Below are 27430 nucleotides of genomic sequence, written 5' to 3'. Positions count from 1 at the left end.
AATGAACGTCTCAAATCTAAAATTCACCGCAATGTCGTCCGTCCTGTCGCTCCATATGGTTCTGAGTGTTGGCCTACTATAAAAGACAATGAACGGCGTCTTGCGGTAATGGGGACGAAGATGTTGCGTTGGACTAGTGTCGTGGCACGTTTTGATCACATCCGAAATGAGGATATCCGCGATCGATATGGGGTTGCACCGATAGTGGAAAAAAAATTGCGAGAGATGTCTTCGATGGTATGATCACGTAATTCGCACCAACGAGAATACACTTACGAAGATTGGTCTGAACATCGAAGTCGATGGTAAGCGACTAAAAGGCCGGCCAAAACAATGGTAGCTTGATTCGCTGGATGGGGATTGAAAAGTCCCTCGATTACATCCAGATCAGGCATTTGATAGAACCAAATAACGAAACCGATCAAAAGAAGAAGATGAAATACACAAAACCTTTCATACCTGAAGCGCCGAGCCATCTGTTTTCGACTTGTTCAATATTCTGAAAGGTTTTTAGGAATAATGAACTATGGGTGAAATGGGTCGACCTGAAATCCCTACCGCATTAGAAGTGAATCGAAAATGTGTACAGAATAAGTTGAATATACGAGCTGTATTGTCGAATTGTAAAAACGGCCAAGAATGAAGTTGGAGGAACCACGATACGTAGGAAATGTAGATAAAAGGGGACTCAACCGGTTCTTCCGCCAACGCTTTGAGACAGCATATCCTATTAATTTTGAACTTATTCAAGTCATCGTTATTTAACGACGTGATTTAATTTCTTGAAACATAAATTTACCTAAGGTAAAAGCAACCATTTGTTCTCAGACTCACATCTACACCTCGGCTTATCAAACTCCAATCTCTCTTCTCTCATCTTTCCAATACACAACTTTTTGGACGCAATAATTTAAATAAAAGGACTTTTACAAATTTGCCATTTATGAAGACAATTTTTTTTCGATATCAATTACGTGGACTGTTTATGAGGTCACCATCGATTTTTATAGAAGTTATAGAAATTCGTATTTTATTTAAAATTTAATTTTACTATGTTTGTCCCCACGTGGTGTTTTCAAGACATACATTCATAGCGTGTATGCTGAAAATGTTTGTTTCACATTCATCTTAGCATAAAGATATTTTCGTTTTGACTGGTTCTCACCTTATTTCCATGGTATTTGTGTTTTAATCAGTACTTCTTATTTGAATTTTTCATCTTTTCGCTAGAATTATCTACTTTCCAGTTTAGTTTCCATTTAAAAATGTTCTTATTCATTTATACTTGTTATTATCGTCGTTAGCGTTCTTTTAAATTAATTATTAAGTTAAATTGTTTCATTTTCTCCTTACTTTCTTAAGGTTTGTTATGTTTATTTTTTGCTTCATTTTCTATTTTTCAATTTTTTTATCTGAAAATATAAGAAGTACAAACTAATAATACTCTAAACACTAAGTATTGTGAATTTGTAGGCACTATTTAAATTTCTTATTTTCTTCCGTTTTACTCATCTTCCGTTCCAATGAAACTTCTATCTTTTCCCTCTTCAGTACTCATCTCTGGACTTGGTATCTTAGTGTGAAACTAGTTTGCAAATTTAACATTCTGCCTCTCCTTCAAATTGGTTCCAACCTCTTCCTTTCAGCTCTCAACATTTAGGATTTAGTTCGGGTGTGTCCGTGGTCTTTAGTTACAATTTTTTAAAAAGATTTATATCACAACTTTAGCAGATTTGTAAAGATAGAGAGAGTGAGTGAATGTATGATTAGATTTGTCGGATATGTCCTGTTTTGAACTTTCTTCGGTGAAATCAAATTTCCATCTAGAATGGCGAAATGGAATTCTATAGATGTTTCCTCTGGGTCGATGCAATTTGGTCTTCCTGTTCGAAACTAATTGGTTCAATCAAATCTCTGAATGATCAGCATCATGGAAGGCATTCTTAGAATTGGAATATATTGCGAAACTATGAACAGCATCGCAAATATATTCGGGTCCCAGGACAAACCGTTCATAGACGATTGATTAACTTTTCATGCTAAACGATTCCATTGCAATCGAAACTTCCAGGAATGCATTTGGGCCGGACTTTACAACTATTACTGAATCTAGACATTCCATTTCACCACAAAACTATTCTATGGGATCCTTCTTAGTAACAAACAAACATATTCAAGATTCTTTACAAACTACTCTCCTTCCTTATGGCATTGCAAACTTTATGCTTGCCGTAAAACTATATCGAAACAAGAATCCAATAAATAAATTACTTGAATAGTCGTTTTCCAATTATACATTCATACATTTTCCATTCGAAATAGAAATTTCCATGCTGCAGAATGCATTCCGTACAAGTGCATGCACCTGCATTTTCCTAAACTGATTTTTCTAGACTGAATCTTTCCTTCTTATATCGTCAATATGTGTCTGTGGTGTATTGTCGCCATCATCACTGGATTTTATGCCGCCAAAATGATGATTATGTTGTTTCAAGAAAACTGTGTTGTAGTTATTAGTACTGATATTGTTGTTGTTATTGTTATTACTATTACTGTTACTGTTGCTATTGTTAATATGCAAATTCTCTGTGATCGCCGATTTTACTGATGATGCAATTAGGATTCCTACTGCTGTTCCCGACTCAGATGCATCTGCTGCAGTTGCTCTCCCTTCTATCACGTCGTCTTGTTGCTGTTGTTGTTGTATATTACAAATTTGAACTTTATCTTTGTTATAAGTAAATATCGATGATGGGGATTGCATACATTCATTCAGTTCATGCTATTCCTTTACTAGCCTATAGATATGATGTTGTGCACCGTGATTTGATGCGGCCACTTCAAATACGAACGCTATACACAAAAGTGTTTCTTGTGTGTCCTTGTTCGAAACAACCTGAAAAGATAGTAGGGACATGGTTTACGTTAGTACGTGAAGATGTATGACTTCATAAAATATTTAGGTGAAGACTAAATACAACAAAATAGTTGAAAAATCAAAAAATAGCATGAAGTTATATATGGTTGAAATAAACGTCGCCAGGATTTTCCAAGAGTCTGTACTTTTCTTCCACTGTTATACTCGGTGTCTGTCCCGTACATTGGCGAAGTTCTTCATCAGTTATTGTGTCAAGCTATCATATAATACCCCGATTACACGATATAGACACGAATTGATGACCATTTGTAGCTTTTGAGTATCAGTAGTGGTCACTTTTCACTTATCATCCACTAGAGGTGAAACTTTACCGGATGCTATAAGATTCAGAAACGTTGTGACCTTTCCAACTGCTCATCATCGTAGATGAGAAGCCCATCGTTAACGACACTCATAAGACCACTTTTCTTACTGCTGGACGACAGCAAATCATTCTGTTCCCCTGCGGAAAGATGCAATAGCAACCCGCAAGGGAAGGTAAGCCACAATCAGGTGATGATCCCTGTGTGCCTGAACACCTTTTGCGTTCATTCAGAAGCCAACTCCTGAATTTATTGCTGACCGCGATATGGTTGATCTGATGAGATATCCGTAGCCAGTCAGCCGAAATCAAACTGATCTTGTGGCAGGCTCGTGTTCGAAAAGTGTGCCATGATGTTGAAGCGGCGAAGCGATGAAGTTGCGAATATTAAGCTAGGATACTTGATAATAGATAACTTGAAGGTCGGCAAGAGGTTTCGACATCAAATTAGTAAAGTAGGTTTCTAACAAAGTATTTACGTATCCTTTTGGAATATTAGGTGAAATGTGAGGTGTCCAATTCTGGAAGTCTAGGGGTTTCGTGTGAAAGGGCTTGTTAAAGTTCTAGATTTTCACAAAACGATAACCGATGGGTGCGGAAGTTTCGGCATCCATGGAGCAGTAATTGCTAACAGCCGTGGCATTGAGTAAGCCGGAATGATAAAGCTCGAGAACTTTAAACAGAAGCACCAAAATAGTATTGGCGGCATTACAGAGAGAAATGAACTACACAAAAGATTTCACGAAGCTTTGGAGTTGCGAGGTGTTAATGTTGAGGATTTGATATCCAATACGATCCTAAATCGGCTATCGGAGCTCGTGAGAAATCAGGTGGAATGTTAGTCAGGATAAATGAAAATAGATTATTAGCTGTTATGATTACAGTGAAGAAAAGAATCAATGAAGCTTCAAAGCGACAAGGAAAAGAATGGTACTATGAAACGGCGAAAAGAAAAAGGAAACGAAAAAGGAAAGCATTATGTTCAAGCTTGATTTGAGAGTCGGATGCCAAAGCCAGAAGTGAGTACAAAGACTACACAATATAGCGCAATGCTGCTGCGATGAAGCAGAACCTGGCACTAAAATTGAAGACTACGAGCTAAGGTGCAACAACGCTGCTATTTATCACTTTGAAACGACTGGCGAGAAAAACCATTAGAGGGATGGCATTTCTACGGCTGCATGAGTGAAAAGCGAAGCAGCAAGCAAACGATCATCGCGGCTTCGGCGGAAATACGGAAACGAGCATAGAAAACAAGTGTTACGAATGGAGTTAAGGAGTAGATACCGAAGAGTTGGAGGAACACTGCAGGGCTTTGCACAAAACAATGTAGAGGCCGGCATATGTCGCATATGTAGATTGTTCAGCAGACTATATCGAACGATGTAAAATCGAGTCTCTTGTGGATGCAAAATGGAATACAAAGATGACGAATTGGAAATGAATTTTCACGCCTTAGTGAAGAGTTTGGTATTATCAGCATTGCAAGATTTTAAAGATAAATGCCTTCAATTGGTGGGAGGGTCCTCCTTGTTTTTTCTTAATAGATAATTCCTGAACCAATCCTAAGGGAACCATCGTTAAATTAGCAGTAGTCAGTTTAAAGCGACTTGACCCCCCCAACGAACCGCTCTAGTATCTCCAATTCCCAATGTTCACGGAACGTGAAATGGCTAACAAGGGATGAATTTTAAAGAGGTGGTAAGAATGCTAGATTGAAAGCCTATTGTCTTGGAAATGAACATTCAATGAAATTTAGAATCAATGTTGTAATTGTAATAAACGCCATAAGGCGCGACATGCAAGCCGGCTCGTAAAAGACATAGATCACCATCGAGGGAATGAAACCGAATGAAAGAAGAAAGAATAAATGAATTAGCGACACAGAGCAAAACGTTAATGTTCATCTGTTAAAAATTGCACTAACGAATAAGTCAATAATTTCTGAGGAGAATTGGAGAAAATTATTAAAAGCCAGCAACGACGACGTTGATAAAACTCAATCTCTAGGCTTGCAGCAACTCATTTTACATTTCTGCTATTTAAATAATTTATGCAAGAAGAATCCACACTCACCTGTAATATTGTAAAATTCTCTAATACACTGTTCATCATATACCGTTCGGGTAGATTTTTAAGTTTTTGTATGAAATTTATCATATATTCGCACATCGGTGATTTATGTATACGATAGAAAAACCGATTGTTTTCTATTCGGGGGTATTCCGTTTCGACTTTCTCCACTACTTGTTTGCCAAATGAACACACTTTTGTTGAGCATGTTAATACTACGCTTTCGTTGCTTTCATACCTAGAATGAATTAGAAGAAAAACATATTTATATTAATGCATTTTCATTTTGGAATGAATGGAATTCTTCTGAAATATAAATAAAATTCTTGAATGGAATAAATAGACGATGAACACTTTAACCTCCGTCAGAAAGTGACCATAAATACTTCAACTTAGAATCGCTCCTCCTGTTTATATTTTTCTGACAAACTTCTCAAAACCGCATCGAAGGTCTAACGAGAAATACAGTTATTTTTTACCAGCATTTTGATACCTCCCTTTTAAATGATGTATTAGGAATTTACGCTGAGTAAAAAATTGAAATTTTAATGACTGAAAGTAACTGATGGTTGACCAGATCCAGAAGAATTATTCGTCTTGGAAGACATTTTCCCATACGCCCTAGATATTTCTCTAGATTAGGGATCTAAAGAAATGCTTGTGTTTTTTCTGGACTAAGCGGGGAATACTGGCTAAATATACCCTACTGCTTCTAGAACACTAACTTGGAACCGTTTCACATATTACGTCGTGTAAGGCCTATTCAACTTAGGAGCGCACAACTTGTTTTTCAGGGAGTCTTAATTGCTCTAGCGCACCTTTTATCTACCTCAATATTTTCATTTTAAGAATGCCTTAAGAGCACAAGGCTGTCATACGGAAGGTCGCGGTTCAAATCTCACTGGTGGCAGTGGAATTTGTATCGTGATTTGACGTCGGATACCAGTCGACTCAGCTGTAAATGAGTACCTGAGTCAAATCAGGGTAATAAATTCGGGCGAGCGCAATGCTGACCACATTGCCTCCTAGTGTGCCGTTACGGTCTTGAATGAAGTGCTCTAACACTCTTCAAGGCCCTGATCCAACATGGATTGTTGCGGCAACGATTATTATTATTATTAAGAGCTAGGGAGAATCCATCTACTAGCCCTCCGCATCATTATTCGGAGGGTAAGTTGGGCTTATTAGACTGAGAGTGGGGCAGCTAGTGTCACAATATTATCCGCGTATCCAAACAGATGCAATTTGTGGGACATCTCGAGTCACAGCAGGGCAGCATGAGTCGTTCTAAAGATCCGCGCTAAGGTTAGAAAATGAGCCGCTCTCGATGCGACCTTCATTTTCACCTTGGTCATTCGCATCTCGTAGAGAATGGGGCGGGGAATGGAAAAACGAAGTTCTAATGCCCACATAGCAAAATTGAAAGCGTTCCTTATATCCAGCGTTATGAAGAACACCACCCGATAATAGTGATGGCTTCCTTAGTGGCACCAACTGTGGATCGCCTCGCTCTAAAGCCATATTGGTGCGTCTCAATCTTTATACTCCTCGTTGAGGAGCGACAAATCAGCTCTTCCCTCACGAATCATTTGCTCTATCAGTTTGCAAAGACAAATGCAAGTAAATACGGACGTGAACCTCCTGTTTTACATTTTGCATACTCTGCTCATGTGCTTATCTATCTATCTGATCATGCTCCCGCTATAAGCAGTTGTTTCCCTGGTTTCTCGAGGACGTTGAGTTGACGCTCTGGAATTAATAGATGTTACTTATAACTTGAGATTATTCTAACCTGGGTAGCCACATTTGCTCGTTCCCTCTGTCTACAAGACAGTCAGCTCCAATATCTCAAAGTTGTACGTAGTACGTAGCCATGAAACGAGTGCCACATTTGCCACCGTTGCCGTCATCACTCAAGAAAACGACTGAGTTTGTCCCTGGATTCTCTGGACTACCTCAAAGAACGTGTTTTTTCGTCAGCTTTCAACCCAAATTCGACAAGTTTATCACGGGTTTAAATTTATTGCATAGATTTGACATCTACCCGAACGTCATTTTGCTTGTGTTGTTACGGAATTTTCAAAGAACTTCCTCAAAAGATCGTTCAGCTAGATAAGAAGTTATTCTTTCTTCTTTGTTTTGCTGCCACTGTTGTTGACTTTATCTTTGCTATGGTGGAGTTCCCTCGGAATCCAGCTTACGCTGACTTGTCGGCTTCATTCCTTTGATTACTAACTCAACGGAATTACTCTTGGGAATCATTCGCGACAAATCTCCGTCTCCGGGGTGTACATTTTTTTTTCATAGAATATGGTCATGTGGGATGTCAAATGAAAGGGCCCGATTGATACTTCGAAAATGATTATGCTTTTGCACAAATAAAATTAATAATATTATATTACCATTCTTTAGAAATGTACCTGGAAACCCCCTTAAATTCATCCTACAAGTACAAAATTTGGCATCAGTTCAGACAATAATATAGAGGATGCATTATAAAAGTAATGCGCATTTATCAGGAAAAATAGATTTTTTTCAACTGATTAAAATTCTTCAAAATAGTTTCCTCCTGCATCGATACACCTGAAGGGACGATTCTGCCACGCCTGGAAAGCACCCTGAAACTCCTCGGCTATGCCTCTCAGGAACCTTGTAACTTGAGGTTCAATGTTTTCCAGCGACTCCCATGCTTCCCCTTCAGCTTTTTTTTCAGTCGGGGGAATAAAAGAAAGCCACATGGAGCCAACTCAGGGCTTTAAGGAGGCTGGGGCCCCACGGAGGTCTTGTTCTGGGTCAGGAAGTTAGTAACGACGAACGCCCTGTGGCTGGGGGCATTGCCGTGGTGGACCTTGAAAACGTCTTTGATGTCAAACCTGACGCGTGCGACCCGTCGTTTCAGTTTCTTGAGCACCTCTAGGTAAAAGGCTACGTTAACAGTTTGTCCATGCGGTATAAATTCAAAATGGACGATTCTCTGACGTCGAAGAAAAGAATCAGCATTGTTTTGCTGCGAGACTTTCTCATGCGCGCTTTCTTGGGCTGTGGAGAAGGCCTTGTGCCCCCTTCTTGGGATCTCGAAATGCATCCCTACTTAAAAGTTCTCTTGAAGCATTTGATAAGTTTCCGCTGCATTCTTCCCAGGCGTACCGCTGTTACAGTGAGCGCTCCATTACGCAGTGACACAATCGAAACAGACTTCGCAGAAAGACACGTCCTAACACTCCTATTGCTTAGAGCAAACTGAGACAAGGCGCATCTGACAGGGCAGAACCTTCTCCACAATCTCCATCCGCACTGCCATGTATAGTTAAGTCATAATAAAACAATGCGCATTACTTTCATAATACATCCTGTAGGACATTAGTTTGAACGCATTCCAAAAACATTATTAACAAAGTTATTTAGAGACAAAATATTGCATTTTACATAAATTTATTGCACTCTAGGGCGTATATGACGTGATTATCATATGTATAAAGTGAACTTATATGAACGACAGGGTCCATGAAGACACTTTCGCTTTTTTTTTCTAGTTATTTCAATATCAGTATCAATTATTGGAGACAGGCATGTTTGTATATATATATGCTAATATAATTTGTGGATAGTGTTCAATGCATGATGAACATATTTGTACGTATGTATGCTTTCGTGCACAGAGTAAAGTGGAAATGCATGAAGATGCGTTAGATAAATTTTGAGCACAATATTTGTGTACATATGTAAACTTATTTTTTGGCAATGTATTGCATAATATTTTGCATTCTTAACTATGTACGAATGGCAAAACAAGCAAAGAGAGTTTCCCACATAAAATAAACACAAAACCTTTATGCCTGAAGCCCCGAGCTTCAGGTATTCCGACTTGTTTATTGGTTGTATGTGGCCTCTCCGACGTTTTCTAAACTAACTACTGCACTAGTGGCTTTCTTTTTGTTTCAACTTCTCTTCGATGATTGTCTAGAAGCCTCGCTGGGTTATGATAAGAGCCAGGAGTTCTTCCAATTCCATTATGCTAGTTTTAACGTCAATGGAGGTATTTTTTCCAACAAAGCTGTTAAATGGGATATCTATTCAACCGTTCTTGCCGGCTTAAGATATCTATTGACTGCAGACTCGGAGGTATATGTACTTTTTGTCCGCCGCAACTATTACTATACGCGGTGCTCTGTATTTGCCCTCTCACTGCCAGCACCTCTATTTTCTGCCCAGGAAGGAGACTTCTTTTACGCGCGCTGTATACTACTGTTTCCTGTAAAATCTATAGCCAGTTGTGTCGTTGCTATTTTAGTTGCCTTAATTGGTGTGGTTGGCATTAGTTTTGTACATCTCAGCTGCAAGCCCGTATCCCCGGTAAAATATGCAGTCACCTTAGATGATCCTAAATCCTTAAAATAGGGAGGCTCGACATAGGTTGACGGAAATCGCCATGAGAGATCTTGTTTAAAGCCAGAATCAAGCACACGTCAGAAGTTAACTCAGCCTATACTATCGACTTAAGGGATTATATACATTTACAGTGGATATGACCACACTTTCTCGATTTTTTCCAACAACTTAGTAAATGTCTATTTAAAAGCGGTTAGCAGCATCGATTAATACATATTGCCACGTACTTGTAAACATTTTATTTAAGAAAAAAAAATTAAAAATTGCAAATCTACAGCCGTTTTCCTGGGGAGCTTTTTCTTGGGAATGGTTTGCGGTGGAGATAACTTGAAACCGGTCAGCGGGAAGCAGAATTTTGAAAAATTTCCGTTAGTATATCGTATTATCTAGTTGCTGAACGAAGGATTTGTAAAAATATGAACTATCCAAAAAATGTTTAGATTTTTAGTTTGTGTTTTCCATTTTAAAAATGAACTTATTTATTTACACCGAGTTGTGGATTCCAGGGCCATACAGTATTGCTTCTCCAGACTCTAAAACATCGATTTGATGTTGGCTACAAGCCATTATCGCCATTATATTATTCAAAAGTCTATGCACAGCTACGGTGGAGCAGCGAGGTAATGTGTTATAAATAGTTCTAACTTCGGACCTAATGCTCTGTTCGTTTTAAAATTTGGTGAAGATATTCTCAAGATCGCGGCTCAAGAAGCGGCTTTCACAACTTTATATAATCCCTTAATGGTATTACGGCTTTGGATGTGCTTGCAGCCGTGTTAAGATTATTTGCGGAACGATGGTAGCTTTAACGTTACCCTGAGACCCGCTCGCACGAAGTGCCACTCTTTGTGGAATAGAGTGTCACCGTTGTGAGCTCATTTGAAACCTATTTCTGAACGTTCTCAAATCTCAATTCCTTATCGTGCCGAATGGTCATCGCTCACGTTATCTACCACTTCGCTGGCTAGTAAGTATCCAGTGCCTACTAAGAGATGGAAGTCGTCTCGGTTCGGAAATAAAATAAACAAGGATCTTGTATCACCAGCAATTTGAGCCTGTGTGTCCGATCCTATTGGTAAATGGAAGGCTGTGTTGGCGAAATCATTTTCAAACTTCAAATGTTATTCTGGATTTTGGTCCGTAATGGCCTTCTGATATTTCATTCGATTTTGAGTAGAACCACGAATTTATATATTAAAATCGAATGAACTGTCGGAGTTATGGCAAATTTGCAAAGTTCTATTTCTTTATTTTCAACAATCCATCTAAACTATTTGAAAACTAACTATATGTAACCAGTGATGGATTTTGTGCAGTATCATCATAAACATTCCTTTATCAAAATGAACCCGCCTAACATCCATGTACCAATTTTACCAAGGATGTCACCATCCACGTTGAATTACACTGGATTGCGCTGGATCCTTTGCTAGTTAAGGCTAATCATCTAGGATGGGATATCTTATGACAATTGATTGACAAAGGATGTTATAATCCATTACAGTTCAGCAACTGTGGCATATTCATTGGTATGGAATTTTGGAAGTTTTCGCCGTCTTCTAGCGTTTATTAATAATATTTTGGTTGTTAAGTTCAATGAAGAAATGGAATGAATTAAAATGACCCGCAACTAAGAAGCATAAAATTACTTGAAATATTTTGGTAGATACATGTAATATCCCCTATAGTTTCTAATTAAACACTAAGAGAAAAAAGGAGGAGAACAAACTGATATACTTACTGGCTTGAAACACCATAAAAGGCACCCGCTTCATCTATAACATTTGTATTTAAATCGGCCCAACATTTCACTAAATAGAAAGCATTTTGCGGTCCCTTTTCGTATAAATCTTTAAGGCCGCCAGTTTTTTCAGGGAATTTATCTGATATTTGTTTAATTTCGATCGACTGCAATAGAAGACAAATTGAAATTTATTCCAAATTGTTAATCCAATCCATTTGCATATCATGAACAACTTACCTCTAACATTGGATCTGTATACGTGGGTGGCTTACTTGCTATGTGGACAAACATATGCTTGTGGTACTGAAATAAAAATTTATAGTTTTTGAATTGCGATTCGGTGACCGATATTTTCAGATACTTACAAGCTCTTCTCTTTGGATTTCCACATACGCTGAGAACTCTAACAGTCTAAATTTGTGCGTTGCTATCGTTCGACCTTCCCATGAAGGTTGCGCTGGTGGAAGACCTGCTTCGATATCACCAGAAACAGCTGTTGATGGTTTACCGGAGGGATATGGTGGTTGTGCAAAAGGCTTAATACTGAAATTGAAAAATGATAGAAATGTATTGTACTCAGAATGTGCTGGAAAAGTGAATACAATAAAAGAGGTCGTTTATGAGAACTCTAGTCGGAAACAAATATATGTAAATCATTTGGCGACAATAGTGACCAGGAAAGTGGGTTTGTCCTTTGATTAAATTTTTAATCGAAAGCTTTAACCTCACATGACGACTGCATCTTTACACTCAGCCCGAGAAATTGCAAGCCGTCTGGGAATGTGAATAAAAATAAATGAAAAGTTTACATGGCATTGAAAACAGCTCCACTTTGATAGTCACCATAGCCACTCTGAATATTCTCTTGCTTTGCTTTCATTTGCATACTTACTCTTGTGAAGTACTCGCCTGAAGTCCTGGCTGCCAAAATTGCTGGAAGAAAGAAATGACACGAACAAATCAATAAAATACTTAAAGCATTACGTTTTCAATGGACAAAAAGCATTTTCTAAGCAATTTCAACACAGAGAAAAGCACTTCGACACAATCGTCAAGATGGGCCCAAAACAAATGTCTCTTAATTTATGAATTCGCATTACTAGCTTATGAAAAGCAACAGATCTAACAACTTTAGTTGACCATGAGAAGCAGATTTCACAGTTTTTAGCTGTAGTGGATGGAGATGTTTTGTTATTTATGCTTTTACAATTAGTACGAACGATTTTATCAAATGCATGACGATAGAATGTACATAAAGTCGTATCTAGGGAGCAATTTTCAATTCAGGTTAACAACTTTAAAAGCAAGACCAAATAGTAAATGTTACGGACTCGTGCATTCGAAGACGAGTGAACATCAAACAAGTTGAAATCTAATTGTGAAAACAATTGGAGCGTCTCCTAAGGATATTGAGAATATGATTATTGCTTGTCGGAGGGATTTCATTTGCAAGGAATCCTAAGATTTGAGTTTCGATTGCATTGTTTTCACTATCATCTCTTATACTAATTAGCAACATTCAAGTATCGAGAATGGAAGGGCTACACAAACCCGAAGGATTACATGCATGCAAACTCTCGGAACAAAAACCAACGAGAAAGTGCCAATTTGTTTTCTTCTCTATGAGAAATCGATTAGTAACCAAAGCCATTATCGAATTAGTCTACACCCTGTTCATTCAATAAATTACACATGGATTCGTTCTATCTCCACTAGTGTCTGTGTAATTGAAACGAATCTCAATTCAATTAGAGATCTTTGAGCACATTTGAAGACACTGTAGAGATTCTAGCTAACACTCACGTGACATAATTACAAGCTTTGTCATAACAATTAGCGATTCACTAATTCCTAAATGTATTTTTGTAGGCTCTGTTTGAGAAGAGTTGGGGAATCTCTCCAAAAAGTGGTGTAAGAAATGTAGTTTGCCTTGTTTGTTCTTTCTTGTTCCAAAGTCCCATGTTGTAACTGAGTGGAATGCATTTTTTTCATTTTTGTGAATAACATTGATCACACTTTTTTTTGCTCGAAATTCGGTTGTTGGGCAGATTCTAGACTGACAAGATGAACGATATGTACGCAGGTTCTCAGATACCGACATCGCAGAGCTCCTCCAAGCCTCCAGCCAAATTCTTTCAAAGTTTAATAATAATAGTAATGAGATATACACTTGCGCGTTTTTAGGAAAATCCCAGTGTTTAACTGCTCGCAACATATGTAAGAGAGTTTAAGTGCCCATGAACAAAAGCGAAACGATCGTAGTTTTACGACAATTAATAATATTCCTTCTAGAATTTGCTCAAGTGGCTAGTCTTACTGACTAGTCCTACCACTAAATCATATTCTTACTTCCACGACGGTAAGTACTAGGCAATGCAATACAGCAGGAATACACTAGAACAGGGCACATCGACGATGAAACAGGACACGGCTAGGACGCTAGAGCACACATTTTTTTCCAGGGAAATATTATGAATGAATGATCAAAAGGTCAAACTTCATTCTGCCTCCCGAAGTCTCCAAGAATAAAATCTGAGGTTACTTTCTCGACAAAATTTTTACCTAGTTTGAATAATGGAGTGGCTGCATGGGGCCATTTTTTGCTTCCGTAACAGCACAACCGTTCCGAGCGCTGACAGGCCACCCAAGGCAATGAATACGGCTTTGCGATAGTGGAAACGAGAACGTTGCGTTGAATCAGTGGCATAACTTGTTATGATCACATCTGAAATGAAGTCATTTGCGATTGATATCACATTGCACCCATCGTGGAGGAGACAATGAGCGAGGCATCTTCGATGGTATGGTTGGTTAGACTGCGTTGATAGGAACTCCTTAGCTAAAATCGGGCTGAACAGCCAAGCCGATGGGGGAAGATCAAAAGGCGGATCGAAACAGTTATGGAATGATAGGCTAGATGGTGATTTCAGAACTTCTCGGCTTCAGTCTAAAAGCGAAACAAGTATTATCTGGAACGCGAAATAATCAAACAGTGAAAAGGCACTTAGATGCAAGTTTTCAGTCAAAGTTTTTGTAATTTGTGAACACGCTTATTACCATGGTTCCATCTTCAAGTGTTTCGTAAGGACTACCGTATTTATATTTAGTATGGCAATCCATGGCAAGAAGCATGAATACTGAGATTTTGGAGGAAGAGATAACCAGAGTCGGGCTGAAACTAACGGCGATGACACGTAAGTGCTGCTGACACACTATGCACAACATGAGGGTTTATTACAGACATAAAATTATAATTTACGTGCAATAAAGCTTCGAACTAACAAATTCTTCTAGGATCAACTAAGGACCCAATAGACCAACTGGCCAATCTGGAGAGTAAAAAAAATCCTGCACCCATTAAAACAAAGCCCCGCTTAACCCGTTCTCGTTGTGAGGCCTGGGCAGTGTTTGGCTCGTCAAAATCAAGTATTCTAATTAGCTAAGTACCAATAATCCCCTCCGTTGAGTTCAATCCAGTTCAAGATCGGCAACGAAATTTAACGGACAAAGGGGGGGGGGGGGGGGAGGCAGTGACGAAAATGGAACAATCATCATCATTATCAACGGCGCAACAACCGGTATCTGGTATAGGCCTGCCTTAATAACGAACTCCAGACATCCCGGTTTTGCGCCGAGGTCTATCAATTCGATATCCCTAATAGCTGTCTGGCGTCCTGACCTACGCCATCGTTTCATCTCAGACAAGGCCTGCCTCGTCTTCTTTTTCTACCATAGATATTGCCCTTATAGACTTTCCGGGATGCATATTCCTCATCCATACGGATTAAGTGACCCGCCCACCGTAATCTACTGAGCCGGATTTTATTCACAACCTGACGGTGATGGTATCGATCAATTGATGTCGGGAGCATTGCGTATCAACAGTTTCACCGGGTTTTAGATACTCATAATAGATCATTCCCTTCTGATCCCACCAAACGCAGAGCATTGTTTTCTTTTCAAAGCGATTTGACGATGTCGATGTTGATGGTTCGCCTGGATCAACCTATGATTTTTTCCGTTTAGGATTCTCCAAATAAATAGGTTTTATTTTTGACAGACGTCAAAACGATAAGAAAAAATTAACAGATTACAACAGATATCAATGTATGAATAGAAGATGGTTTCATATTTATACACCTGGTATTAGGTCTGATATAAATTCCTTAAATGTCAGCTTGCTGTAGTTTTCTGTACCCGCTTCTTGTCGACTTCAGGATGACGCACGATAACATACCTAGGATATAACTTTGCGCCGCTATGAGAGAATCTATTTCCCAACAAAATTGATTAAGATAACTATGACCAATGTACGAGGCACAGCCAGATTATTGTCTGAAGCATTCAACATTACTAAAGGGCGGCGACAGGAAACATGCTATCGTCTGTTGTCTTCAATCTGGCATCGGAAAAAGTGGTCCGAAATTCAGTATTGAGTATCCTCATTAAGTCCACTCAATCCGCTTAACGAAAGCTACATCACATTTATGGTACCGACATTAGCTTCCAGAATAACGACGAGACGCAGTGGTTAATTGCAAATAGGAAGATACAACTTCGAAGAACGTAAATTTCGCCCCCTATATGAGGTCAAAAGTTATAGCCGAAAACATGATATCGCCTGTCTTGATGTATTCTTCCAAAACTTGGGGCATAAGCAAACAAAATTATGAACTCTTCCCACGTTAGTAAGGAAGTTCCTCCGGAGGATTTTCGGGTCCGTGCAGGATTCAGACTCCAGTATAAAGACGAAATTTTTGAGTGATATCCTGATAATCATGGAAGAGATTAGGCTCAATAACATAGACTACGGCTGATTGGCTACTTGATCCAAATTGACGAGAAAGACCTCGTTCTAAAAGCCTATAAGAGCAATAACATATATATGATCAGATTCAACCTGTCTTCAAGAAATTACTGGGAGTAACGAACTCAACGTACTTGGCATAAGACCAGGACTGTTCCAGATCAATGTGGTGATGATGAATGAAAAGCGCCCTTCCTAAGTTCCTGATGAGCCAGAGCATCCTATCCAACATGAAGACGAAGAGAGGGGGGACTATGTAGAATGCCATATTGTACTAGGTAGTCTGATCTGAATAGGACTTGGCTACTGAGGTTGATAATTTGAAGTCATGGACCGAAACCTTCATGAACTATCGTATATACAGGGTGAAATGGGCGAAGGAGACCGATGACGAAGTACTTGCGCAGGTTTAACGCGAGTCACCTTCACAACCTAGATATCGTTCACGAATGCGAAAATTATCATGCTAAGTAGATGACAAATATTTCGAAGTGGTTCATTCGCCGAAACTCTACCACTCTGAATTAGGCAAGATGGGGGAACAATATTTACCTCCCACAAAAAATAAAATTGTATCGGGTATAAAAGCTTTCAATTTGAGTAATCTACTGTTCCGAGACCAAGAGTGAGGTAGCGTCTGATAAATTGCCTCTGCTCTGGATGAAACAATAAGCCATTTTCGTCCCTGATGTTTGACTGAAGTTGCTAATCCTTCTATTATTGGAATTACTGAATAAACCATAACAGCACTTTGCGTCTCATCGTAGAACAATGGTGTTAAGATGTTCGTTTCACTTGTTTTTCATTTACTTTTGAAAAGCTTTCGACTGTGAAAAGGAAGACAGTACCTCGACTGCTCAGCCTGTTTAAGTTGATGAATTCAGTGGAAATGTTACTATTTATCTAAGAGACACTATACTTCATGCTGCAATGCAATGGACGATGACACCATTCCTCAAAAGCCTCGTATAGATCGCAAATGAGTTATGATTGTTACCCACCGGATCGTGAACCTTGCCGAAATGGTATTGTATTCAGAAATCGGGTCAAGGATATTCAGACTAAAGATTAAAATCAATATTGCGCTTATTGAGGATATCAAGTTATTCATAAACCTGGTTGAAAAAGTTTCTATTAGCAGTGGTATGGAGTTTTCCGTATCTGCGTAAACCTAGGCTTATAGGTTCGCCTTCACAACTTCATTTGAAATCTAATGAAGTCGTCCTTTTGGAATATAGGGGAATAACAAACATAGAGAAAGTCGATAACTGACGACTTCCCTCAGAGCAGAGGCAACCCCTTTCATGGTGTCCCATATCTGCGCGTTTTGTGTCCACGCTTATTACGAAAACCTTCGACCTTATGTGTCAAATTCGAACTGCGGCTTATTAGTAAGCGAACAATAATTTAATTAAGCAGTGAGTTGAGAGATTTGAAAAAAACAGGGTCGATACAAACCACACAACATGAAGGTGTCAGAAGAATTATACTACGCGCGGGAGAAATCCTTTAGCAAGTTTGAGATGGTTTTGAGATGGGATTTTGATTGGAATCGCGGGCCATTTTCTCCGAAGACTATAGCAGTCGGACAGTAGATGTTAATTCGAAATGCTGACGGATTTTCCGGCTCCTATATTGCAAAAATCGAAGGAAGCATCGAGCCATGTGTTATACTTGAAATGAGGGCATGTGCATGTTAAGGGAAAGGTATCATCTGAACCTTATTTGACGAAGGGGTAACATCCTGCCCTCGACGAACCCCAATTTAACATCCAACAAACTACTTTATATAGCGATACCTTAAAAGCAAGGTAACGTTGTTGCAATTGAAGCTGATTATACAACAAAAAAATGCAACACATTTCAAGAGAAAATCTTACGTCAGATTGCTGTCAGGGCAAAGGTGAGACAGCGTCTGGTGAGATGCGTGTATTGAACGTGCTGGATGCTTTATCGGAAGGTCGGTAGGCCAAACTATCTTTCCAATTGCTCCAATCTCAGGACCGCCTCAATCCAAAGGCAGAAAAACATGGAAACTCACTACCGTGGTCATCATCAAATCATATCTTTATTTTGAGATTTATAGGTTCCTCGAGAAGTCCTAGGAATAGTTGATGCACGTTACCAGAAACGGGTAGCAATGGTGCGACATAGGGTTTCACAGTATTAATGGAATGATAGTAGAGGAATCGCAAGGGAATTTCAGATAAAAAGCAATGAGTACCGAAAAGATGGTCATTAGTATAAGGGAAACAAAAATCGATTGTTTTGTGCCATGATATTACTAAACAACGTGATTCTATTCCATCATGATGATAGGTTCTATCGATTTTCAATACGACGAATAAATGATCCTCTTTTAACTTGTTGTATAAAGAGCGCTGCGAGGCTGAATTGAGCCTGCTTACTTACTTATTTATCGATGAGATAAGAAATAGTAAGCTACAAGTGTTGGGATACAGGTTCAAAACGGAGATTTATATTCAGTCTGGAACTTGGAAACTCAGATGTATCTTCGGAAGAAGCTCACGATGAATTGCGAAATCTTTTTGCCTGTACAACATTGAACTTAAGCTCATAGTTATGGAAATTATACACCATCTCGGATTAAAGAACTCCACTCTTTACAAAAACAAGTGCAGCCTTGCAAACTTAGTTGGAATGTGTGGGGAAGCTTTCGGTTCAGCCGGCTGTGCCTACTACATTCGGTCTACTGAATATACATATATACTTCGTTAGATGTCTCAGAGCCCCTTCGATTTTTGACTAACGAAGTTCAATTTGTAGAATTCAGGGGCCCTTAACACTAAGATCTTACACTCCAGCTTTTCACTGAAAAAGGAAAACAGAGTATTAGTCGCTTTAATCACATAATCACAAATTACAACACAAAGTAAAATCCTTAATAGTTCTAGACGTTTTAAGGGTAGCGTTTAGAGCCTACTCCGTGAAACAATAATTACAAACTGGCATGAGGAAACTAATGCAATGTCAATGATTATTATCGCCTTAATACTAAGAATTATGATAAGCATGAGAGACAATCAACCCTGGCGTCACCACCAGCCAACCAACAATACAAACAGCTACAACAAGGCCAGCATGAGTACACAGCAACAATGAGACGCAGTTAAATGATTCATCAGCCCCAGCTTTTTGCGACTATTAATAAATTAACTGCCAACCAACCAACCACTCCATAAATATTACAAATGCACGCAATTCTATTAAATTTTAACAGAATATCGAATTTTTATAAAACTGTACATAATGATCCATTCTATTCTGGGAAGCTTGCTTTTTAATTCTTAATTTCTTTTAGTCACAAGCATTTCGTTTTTGAATGTTTCTTTTCGTATATTCTTACAGGAGGACGATGATAAGGTAATGATGGATGCAGGGGATGATGAGGAGGTGGTGGTCCAGTCAATGTTAGACCTTTGCCTGTTGTCACATCAACAATTTGAGCACTAGACATACTCGACATTGTCTGAAGGGCTTTCTCCTTGTTGCCAATATGATCCTAGAAAAATATTTATAGAATTCTTTATGTAAGATACAATTTTGCAACGGGATCTTATTATTTATCTTATTATTTTAAATGATACTCAAGAAAAGATTTAATTTCTGTAAGAATGTCTGGATTGGACAATATTCTGACTGTAGTAATGTACGTTTTGATTGAGAGTCTGATCCTATATCAAGAAAGACGTGAAGGAGGAGAAGTAAATCTTCATAATTCAATGGAGCCACAAAAGATTGATGGGATATCCTGCTTAACCTTATATATTCTAGAAATTGTCAACAGCAGGTTAAACCACTAATGATAATACACCAGGTATTAGCATTTAGACAAAAACAAGCCACAATACTGAATTCTGCTCTAACTAGAGTACATAGCTCAACTCCGAGGAAAATGTCAATCTCAAAACATCGAGTACTTTGCGTCAAAGCAAACTGAACTACAGATATAACTGAAAGCATTCAAACAAGATGCAAAGGCGTATGTGAAATCAAGGACGCAAATATTTAGCGTTAGCTTCGACCAGTACAAGCAACCTATAGTGGACCACATGAAATCAAGTCGTAAATGGAACAAGACTGCCGTCATTTCCAGTTGATCGAGCGGGACATCCATTTGATTAATGTGAAAATGGAAGGCTCTCTATACGAATAGCCAGTTTCAAAAGGTTGTTCCTGAGTTGAAATATTTCAAAAGGACCACAACATTCAGCTTCTTTTCCTTGTTTGTTTAGGTCAGAGATGCTTGTAGATATCCTTGCAGTTCTTCTACAACTGATGGCTTATTATTTCATACTGATTCTATGTACTGGGCTACATGATTGGTTCACAAAGTAATGCAAGGGAAATTACTGTGAAATGGAATGCTTAAGGCTCGCCTTGGCTGGATGGGGAATAGGGGAGAGGGATACTTTGCAACCCTGCATCGTTGAATTTGCGAAACCCGTCTCAGAAACGGACTGCATAACACATGATGGAGCGAAGGGGGCAACAACTTCATGTTCTACGCTAAACCCATCAGAGGTTATGCCAGGGAACTAATTGAACTTCGCTCTATCGTATTTGCAAATCTCAAGATGTTTAAGAAAGGCCAGTGAGAAATGACAAAAAACTTTTACTTTAATTCTTTCTTTACGGGGACGAAAAATGAACCATGGGTTTAGATATGACTTGAAAGCAATCTGAAAAGGAGAAAGTCCTGTGGATGCAAAAGGAGATCGCAAACAGAACATTCATTGAGCTCGTGAAACCTTTGCTAAGCAGCGTAATGGAACTGGACTCAGCTATTCATTCACAACTGAGTCGACTAGTATCTGACATCCACTTTCAATACAAATGCTTTTGCCATCAATAAGACTTGAGCCGCAGCCTTCCATTGTGACCACTTAATATTATAACCGAATACGCTACTAAATTGGGTACCTCAATAATGTGTTTAACGAAGTACAGTTGAAGATACCCAGAAGATTGAAGTTCAACAATTGGAAGGGGTTAAAAAGGTCGATAAGCCTGGAGTTAGATCAGATCAGTTGTCGCATTCTGTTATTTTAGAAGGCCGAACTTAAGAAGAAATAGAAGAGTTACATTTCAACACGTTCCATCTTTTGTAAAACCGACGACTGCAGTCACCATCCAAAGGACAATTATTCAGAATTCAAACCTTGTAATCGAACAAAAACGATTTCAAAGTCTCTTGCAAGAAACACGGGCACCAGTGGTATTCCTGCACAGCTAAACGAACCATGAAGTAATTCGATCTACTATTCGAGCGATACAAAAATATTCTTGACGCTGTGAACACTATAAAACTTCCCCCATTCTGGTACGATAATCTCCGAAGCTACTTCGCCATATAATATATAGTTGCCAGTATCTCCAAAATGGAGCCGTCCAACACGCCTATGCACCATCGTTCTCGGTTGGATCAAATGCACTTCAACTCCTTCAAGGACTGAGAGCCCTACGCTCCTCCTCTATTGTTCTGCACTGTGAGAATCTAGGGCAACATCGGCTGGAAAAGTGGATTCCATTGCATGGCACAGCCAGTAATGCATATGTCGACGTATTCGCTTCCACTTCCGCTATGGCCGAGTTAAAAATTTCGCTTAACATAATCATATCGGATACTTCAAAGTTCTAGCCAATAATTTCGATGCTAAACTTGTCTGTTTCAATCTACCAGGGAAGGATAACTACGTAATGCTGGAAGAATGCATCGTCAACGCTTTCTCTCCATGGCAAATAGCGGATATACGGTGCCGTATACCTTCAACAAATACGAAATTTAGCTGCGAGCCAGTACAACGAAACATTCCTGCCTACGCTTTTCCTGCATCTGTGTCCACGTGCTAGTAAATGATTTTTCTACAATTCTCAATCAGTTGACAAGATGGTCCTGATTACTCGTCTCACTATCAACAAGATCTCTCGCCAGGAAAATTCCTCTAATACATCGTTAGACGTAGATACTCTCTAAGCGATAATTAATTGACTTTATAAGTTCGAAGCTAATTTTTCTCGCTTAAGAATCAAAAGACAAAACAGAGGACAGATCAATTGTCGAGTTTGTTCATTTTCTGCATACTAGAGTTACTACTATCCCTGACGATGTGAAGACCATGTCAGGAAGTGGCGACTGCCTCGTGACTTCAACAAGACCTCGAGTAAGAAGCAGGAAAACTAAAAAAACATTTCAGAGCTCAAAAGATCGGGGGCTTGAATCTCAAGGACATAGCTACACGACTCGCACTTCTAGTCGACTCTGGTGCTGCTGTTTCTGTTTTATCCTAGGATTACTCCAGTATAAACAAGGAATTAATGACCCTTGCATTTGTCACTTCCAACGGAAAACATATTGAAACCGTTGGTGAGAAGCTTTCTACAATCGGCGTCGCCTTTCCTGAACATTTATTATTGCCGATGTAGCCGCATTGGTGAAGACTTCATTTCTCATTTTAGAATTATTATAGGTCTGCAAGATAGGAATGCCACAGACAAAGAGAGGGTTTTTCATCCACAATAACGTTATATCCAACAACCCTCCTACATTCTCTTCATTCGATACAACCAAGTCTACCAGGATTTTCTCCCGAAATTCATCGATATTACACAAATCTCTACAATCAAATAGCCTCATCATGAGATTTTCACATGGCCAGAAAGTAGGTAACGCAGCTCGTCTTTGTCCTCACAAGTTGAAGATAGTTAAGGCATATCTCCAATTCGATATCGACAATCGTTCATGTCAGCCTTCGAAAAATACGGCTATGCGGCGATTGCTAAGATTTCGAGGTAGCCCCGATTCCAGACTGCCACAATGTGTCACGGCTTCACCATTTTTCAGCCATGCTCGGATGATATTTATATTTCTATTTTTTTTCTACGATAGATGCCGTGCAATTCACTAAATTCCAATCCTTTTCGATTGCAGAAATTCAGAGCCACTTTGCTACGATGTCCAAACTTTCCAACGCTATATTGATACATACTTGCGAGGAATCAATTTCGTTTTCAAATACATCGATGCCATCCAGATTTTCTCGAAAATATAGCTGTGTTGCAACGTCTAAGTGACGTCGAACTTTCTATCCACGCAACAAATGCGTTTTTGGAGACAAAATGTCACTCTAGAAGGAAAGAAGAAATTCCTCAGCTGATTATCATTGTTGATTGGCGGCAGTTTCTCGGCATGATCTGCACTTATTCACACTTGCATTGTCAGATCTAAAAAGAAAGACAAACGACCAGTTCCCGGAACCCTAGAAGCGGAGAAGGCGTTCCTGAGCATACTAGAGGCATCCGTAGTATACCTGCTTTGACTGCGCAATGGTGGTTGCCCTCTTTTCCTTCTTTTTAAAGAAATTCAGCGATGCTCAGAGACAGGGAGCTCCATGTCATTTACAGCGCCCTCAAGTGCTTCCGTGACTTGGTCGAGGGCAGTCCGCCCCGGATCAAGACTGATCACACGCCGCCCAGTTACATTTTTAAGCACAAGTCCGAAAGATCGTCTCTGAGATAAGAACGACTACTCAATTACATCAATTAGTTCACCATCTCGCATTGAACTCATTGACGTCTCAGTCACAATCAACACATTAGAATTCAAGATAGCTCAGGAAGCCGACGTCAAACTGAGGCACCTTCTTGAAACCAGGTTTGTAAAGCTGAGAGTATAAGATCATTATAAGGCAGTCTATGGCGACGTCTCGATAGAAATGCATTGTCGCTACATTACTGCACCTCTCCGCAGATTCATATTCGGCATTATCCACGGCCTATCGCATCCCGGTGGGGGAACTAGACCAAACATGACTAAGTATATCGTTTAATGGGTCCGGACTTGCCAGTCTTGTCAGCGTAGCAAGGTTTCTCGGCATTACAAACCTCCAACAGGAGAATCGAGGCGAAATTAATTTCCGTTGCTTTCTGATTAATACAGATTTTACGTTTTGACATCCCGATCGCTACCACGAATGACTTGGCTCGCAGTTCGAGAGCATCAGCTTCCAATGTCTCGCCAAACTCATTGGCTCTAAGAAGACAAGGAAAAGGGTTTACCACTCAGATGCGAATGGCAACATTCACTCAAAGCTTCACGAACGTGCCACCGAACGAACGGCAAGGTCAACAACTTCCCATCGTTCTCTTCGGACCAGGAACTGCTTTGAAAACGACGTTTGAACTTGTGGAGCCGAGATACTCCTTCGAATAATTCTCTCTGTTACTAGCCAATTTTCCCTCAATGACGACTATATAACGAACCCAATCCCTTTCCTCTGCATCCAGCTTACTCTGACGGCTCTACTCGTCAAAAAGGGCTCTAGCATATTAAAAAGTGGAGTAGACAAGGTTAAACCGCCTCTGCAGCCTAACCGCGTCATTGTTCGTCCCAACAATGAATATTATCTACCCGACATCAATGCCGAGGAAGGTAACGTGAATCTGAGTTGCCTAGCATCTCCATACCATACCGGCAATCTCCATCTTCATCCCATACCGGTAATCTAAGTGATGGAATTGTAAAAAACGCAAACTGTACGCTTGTCATTTAAAATAATCGAGTGCGTTTAAAATTGTAGCGAAGCACCAGCCTCGCTTTATCTCTCGTCAAATGATGAAACTGATTGCCTACAATTAACATCCAAAAGGTCGAAATTGCAGAAGTTAAAAGTGACTGAATGAAGTCAACTATGACGAAAACTTCTTAAAACGAAAACCAAAACCGTAGAAATGGTAACTGCCTAAAAAGCCAAGGTCGAAAAAATTGACAAATTTAACCATATTTAAAAGTCCTTCAAACTGACTTCAAATACAACTTGACATAACGCGAATCGAGCCCCTGCCATATAGTCCTACGACTAATAAGGAATACTAGCTGAACGTTATGTGCCATTTGCCACCTAGAATTGTGGAAAAACCACTCCTGGAATTTGTATAATGTTTTTATTTAAACCTCACTTCTTGTTCGTGAGTTTTTGATGAATGATTTGCCTTAACCATTGTATTTGCAGGACATAACTCCCGCGGCTTTTTTTTACTCCCGAGGGTGAAGAGAACCATGGAAACAATAGAATCAATTAAGGGGTCAAAAGTAAATTCCAGAAATTTGATGAAACCGCTGGCGCAAGTGTATTGCATCTGAGGTGACAAGATTTGAAGAATATGGTCGTGTAGCAATCGCATATGTTCTACGAAGCCGATGTACTATTACATATCACTGTATCTAGAATACAAGAATAATACAGTGAAGTCTAAAATCGCTACTTTTACGAAATTTGCGGGAGTATAGTACCCAAGGATCATCATTATCCACGGCGCAATAACGTCTGCCTTAATAAGGAATTAAAAACATCGCGGTTTTGCGCCGAGGTCCACCAATTCGATATCCCTAAAAGCTGTCTGGGCTCCTGGCCTACGCCATCGCTCCATCTGAAGCAGAGTCTGCTTCGTCTTCTTTTTCTACTATAGATATGGTCCTTATAGACTTTCCGGCCTGGATTGTCGTCGACCATACGCATTAAATGAACCGCCCATCGCAACCTATTGAGCCGGATTTTATCCACAACCAGGCGGTCGTGGTATCGCTCATAAAATCTATGCCACTATATGTGACTTCTGTTTGGCGGGAGCATTGGAAAACATTGTGAACCGAACCAGTGTAGAGGAAATTTAGCGTCCTTAGACCCGTTTGAATTTTCTGGCAATGAGATGCACCCTTTTTATTTGAGAAGAAAAGTGAAGGGAAGTCAGACTTCCGAAAAGCCACCAGAAAAGAGCTTCGCAGGACAGTGCAGTAATGGTGGTATAAGTTGATCCTGTGCCTAAAAAAATGGATGGCGCGAAAAAGGGAGAATTAAGTTACTTCTTGACACAGTTCCTTAAGGGATACGGTGCTTGCAGGAAGTATGAATTGCTTCGGATCAGACAAGTCACCCGATTTTCTCGATTATGCTTCTACGCTCGAAGGATCCGGTGCATTTTACGCATCTTCCATTGTTGGAGGTTCATGGTTGAAACGGGGGGAGGGGGGTACTTGATGTAGTTATTGCAACTCATAATATCGTAGAGGAGATGCAAAGTTCGGAAGCAAATTGAAGCGTGGCAAACACAACACTAGCCATGACAAGAAAAGAAACTCCAGGAACTGAATTAACTTCGAAAAATGCGTCGGACCATTGACCTGAAGCTGCTGATGTAAAGCAGACCCCTACCAAACGATGAATACTTCACGGTGGTTACGCGACGATATGGGGAAAAAATCGCGATGAGTTTAGTGGTTGCGAATCACACAGTGACAGTGAATAGGTCACACATTAGGGAGGGGCGACAATTGCATTACTGGCTACAATGAAATCCACTCTCCCCAGATGGCCGACGAATGGGTCGCCCCAAGGGCACTTGGCTCAGAACAATACAGGAGTGCGGGCGTCCCAGGAAATCCTAGAGAAGCTAAAGTTCACTTCGGTTAACCACAAACGATGGCCTGTTTGGCGCTCTTTACTCCACCAAGCGGAAAATGGCAACCAGATTATAGTCCCACACACTGTTGTAACTGTAAGCGTTTTTGAAAGATTTCTCCTCCATAAGTAAAAGAAAAATCCAATATTAATTTAGAGGAGTCCAAAAGCATTTAGGAGATTTGCATGGGTATACCACCCAAATTATCTTAGCATAAATCTGTTATTGTCGAAGTGACGCTACCTGCAATCAACCACTAAAATCAATTTCATTCAAGTTACCAATTCTTAAAAATGACAGGATCTCCAAGCACTCCGCTATTTGTCCTAGTCATGTTGAAATTAAACGTTATTTTATTAATATCGTGACATACTTCAACCAAAATAGAAACCTAAAATATTCGCCCGAAGCAGTTTATATAATTCTATTAAAACGTAGTCTAGTTCACGAGGAATGTCTCCATTACAATTTTATTGGGTTCAACATTACTTTCTTCTTATTCTCAGTAAAGAACTCCACTCGACTCTAAGTGGGGACAATTGAAAAAGTTCTCTCTTCGCCCAATTCGACAATTTCACAATAGATTGTCGATAATGAAAAGACCAAGCAGCACAAAAGACTACAGTCGGGTGCCATAGGAGAGCGACAGGACAACTAGAGTAGATTGCACGGACAACAATAAAAGAGGGCGACAACAAG

The 27430-nt window shown here is 39.6% G+C and overlaps 1 protein-coding gene across 6 annotated transcripts in view; it reads right to left on the bottom strand.

The window, feature by feature from the left end:
* Nucleotides 1-1511: 1511 nt before the first annotated feature.
* Nucleotides 1512-27430, bottom strand: part of LOC119657760 (protein scalloped) — a 323480-nt gene continuing 297561 nt past the window's right edge. For 3 of the 6 annotated variants that reach the window (XM_038064824.1, XM_038064821.1, XM_038064825.1), the window contains exons 5-11: nucleotides 19620-19775; nucleotides 12338-12378; nucleotides 11811-11988; nucleotides 11683-11748; nucleotides 11443-11609; nucleotides 5316-5550; nucleotides 1512-2896 (exon numbers count right to left, since the gene is read on the bottom strand). In XM_038064824.1, coding sequence (XP_037920752.1) covers nucleotides 2783-2896; nucleotides 5316-5550; nucleotides 11443-11609; nucleotides 11683-11748; nucleotides 11811-11988; nucleotides 12338-12378; nucleotides 19620-19775 — 957 coding nt within the window. In that variant the 3' untranslated portion in view covers nucleotides 1512-2782. The remainder of the gene's footprint in view (nucleotides 2897-5315; nucleotides 5551-11442; nucleotides 11610-11682; nucleotides 11749-11810; nucleotides 11989-12337; nucleotides 12379-19619; nucleotides 19776-27430) is intronic. The other 3 variants (XR_005250166.1, XM_038064823.1, XM_038064826.1) reach the window with 3 other exon arrangements.

Source organism: Hermetia illucens, chromosome 5 (assembly GCF_905115235.1).
Source record: "Hermetia illucens chromosome 5, iHerIll2.2.curated.20191125, whole genome shotgun sequence".
In the NCBI taxonomy this organism is placed as follows: Eukaryota; Metazoa; Arthropoda; class Insecta; order Diptera; family Stratiomyidae; genus Hermetia; species Hermetia illucens.
This window is presented reverse-complemented; position numbering and strand designations above follow the sequence as displayed.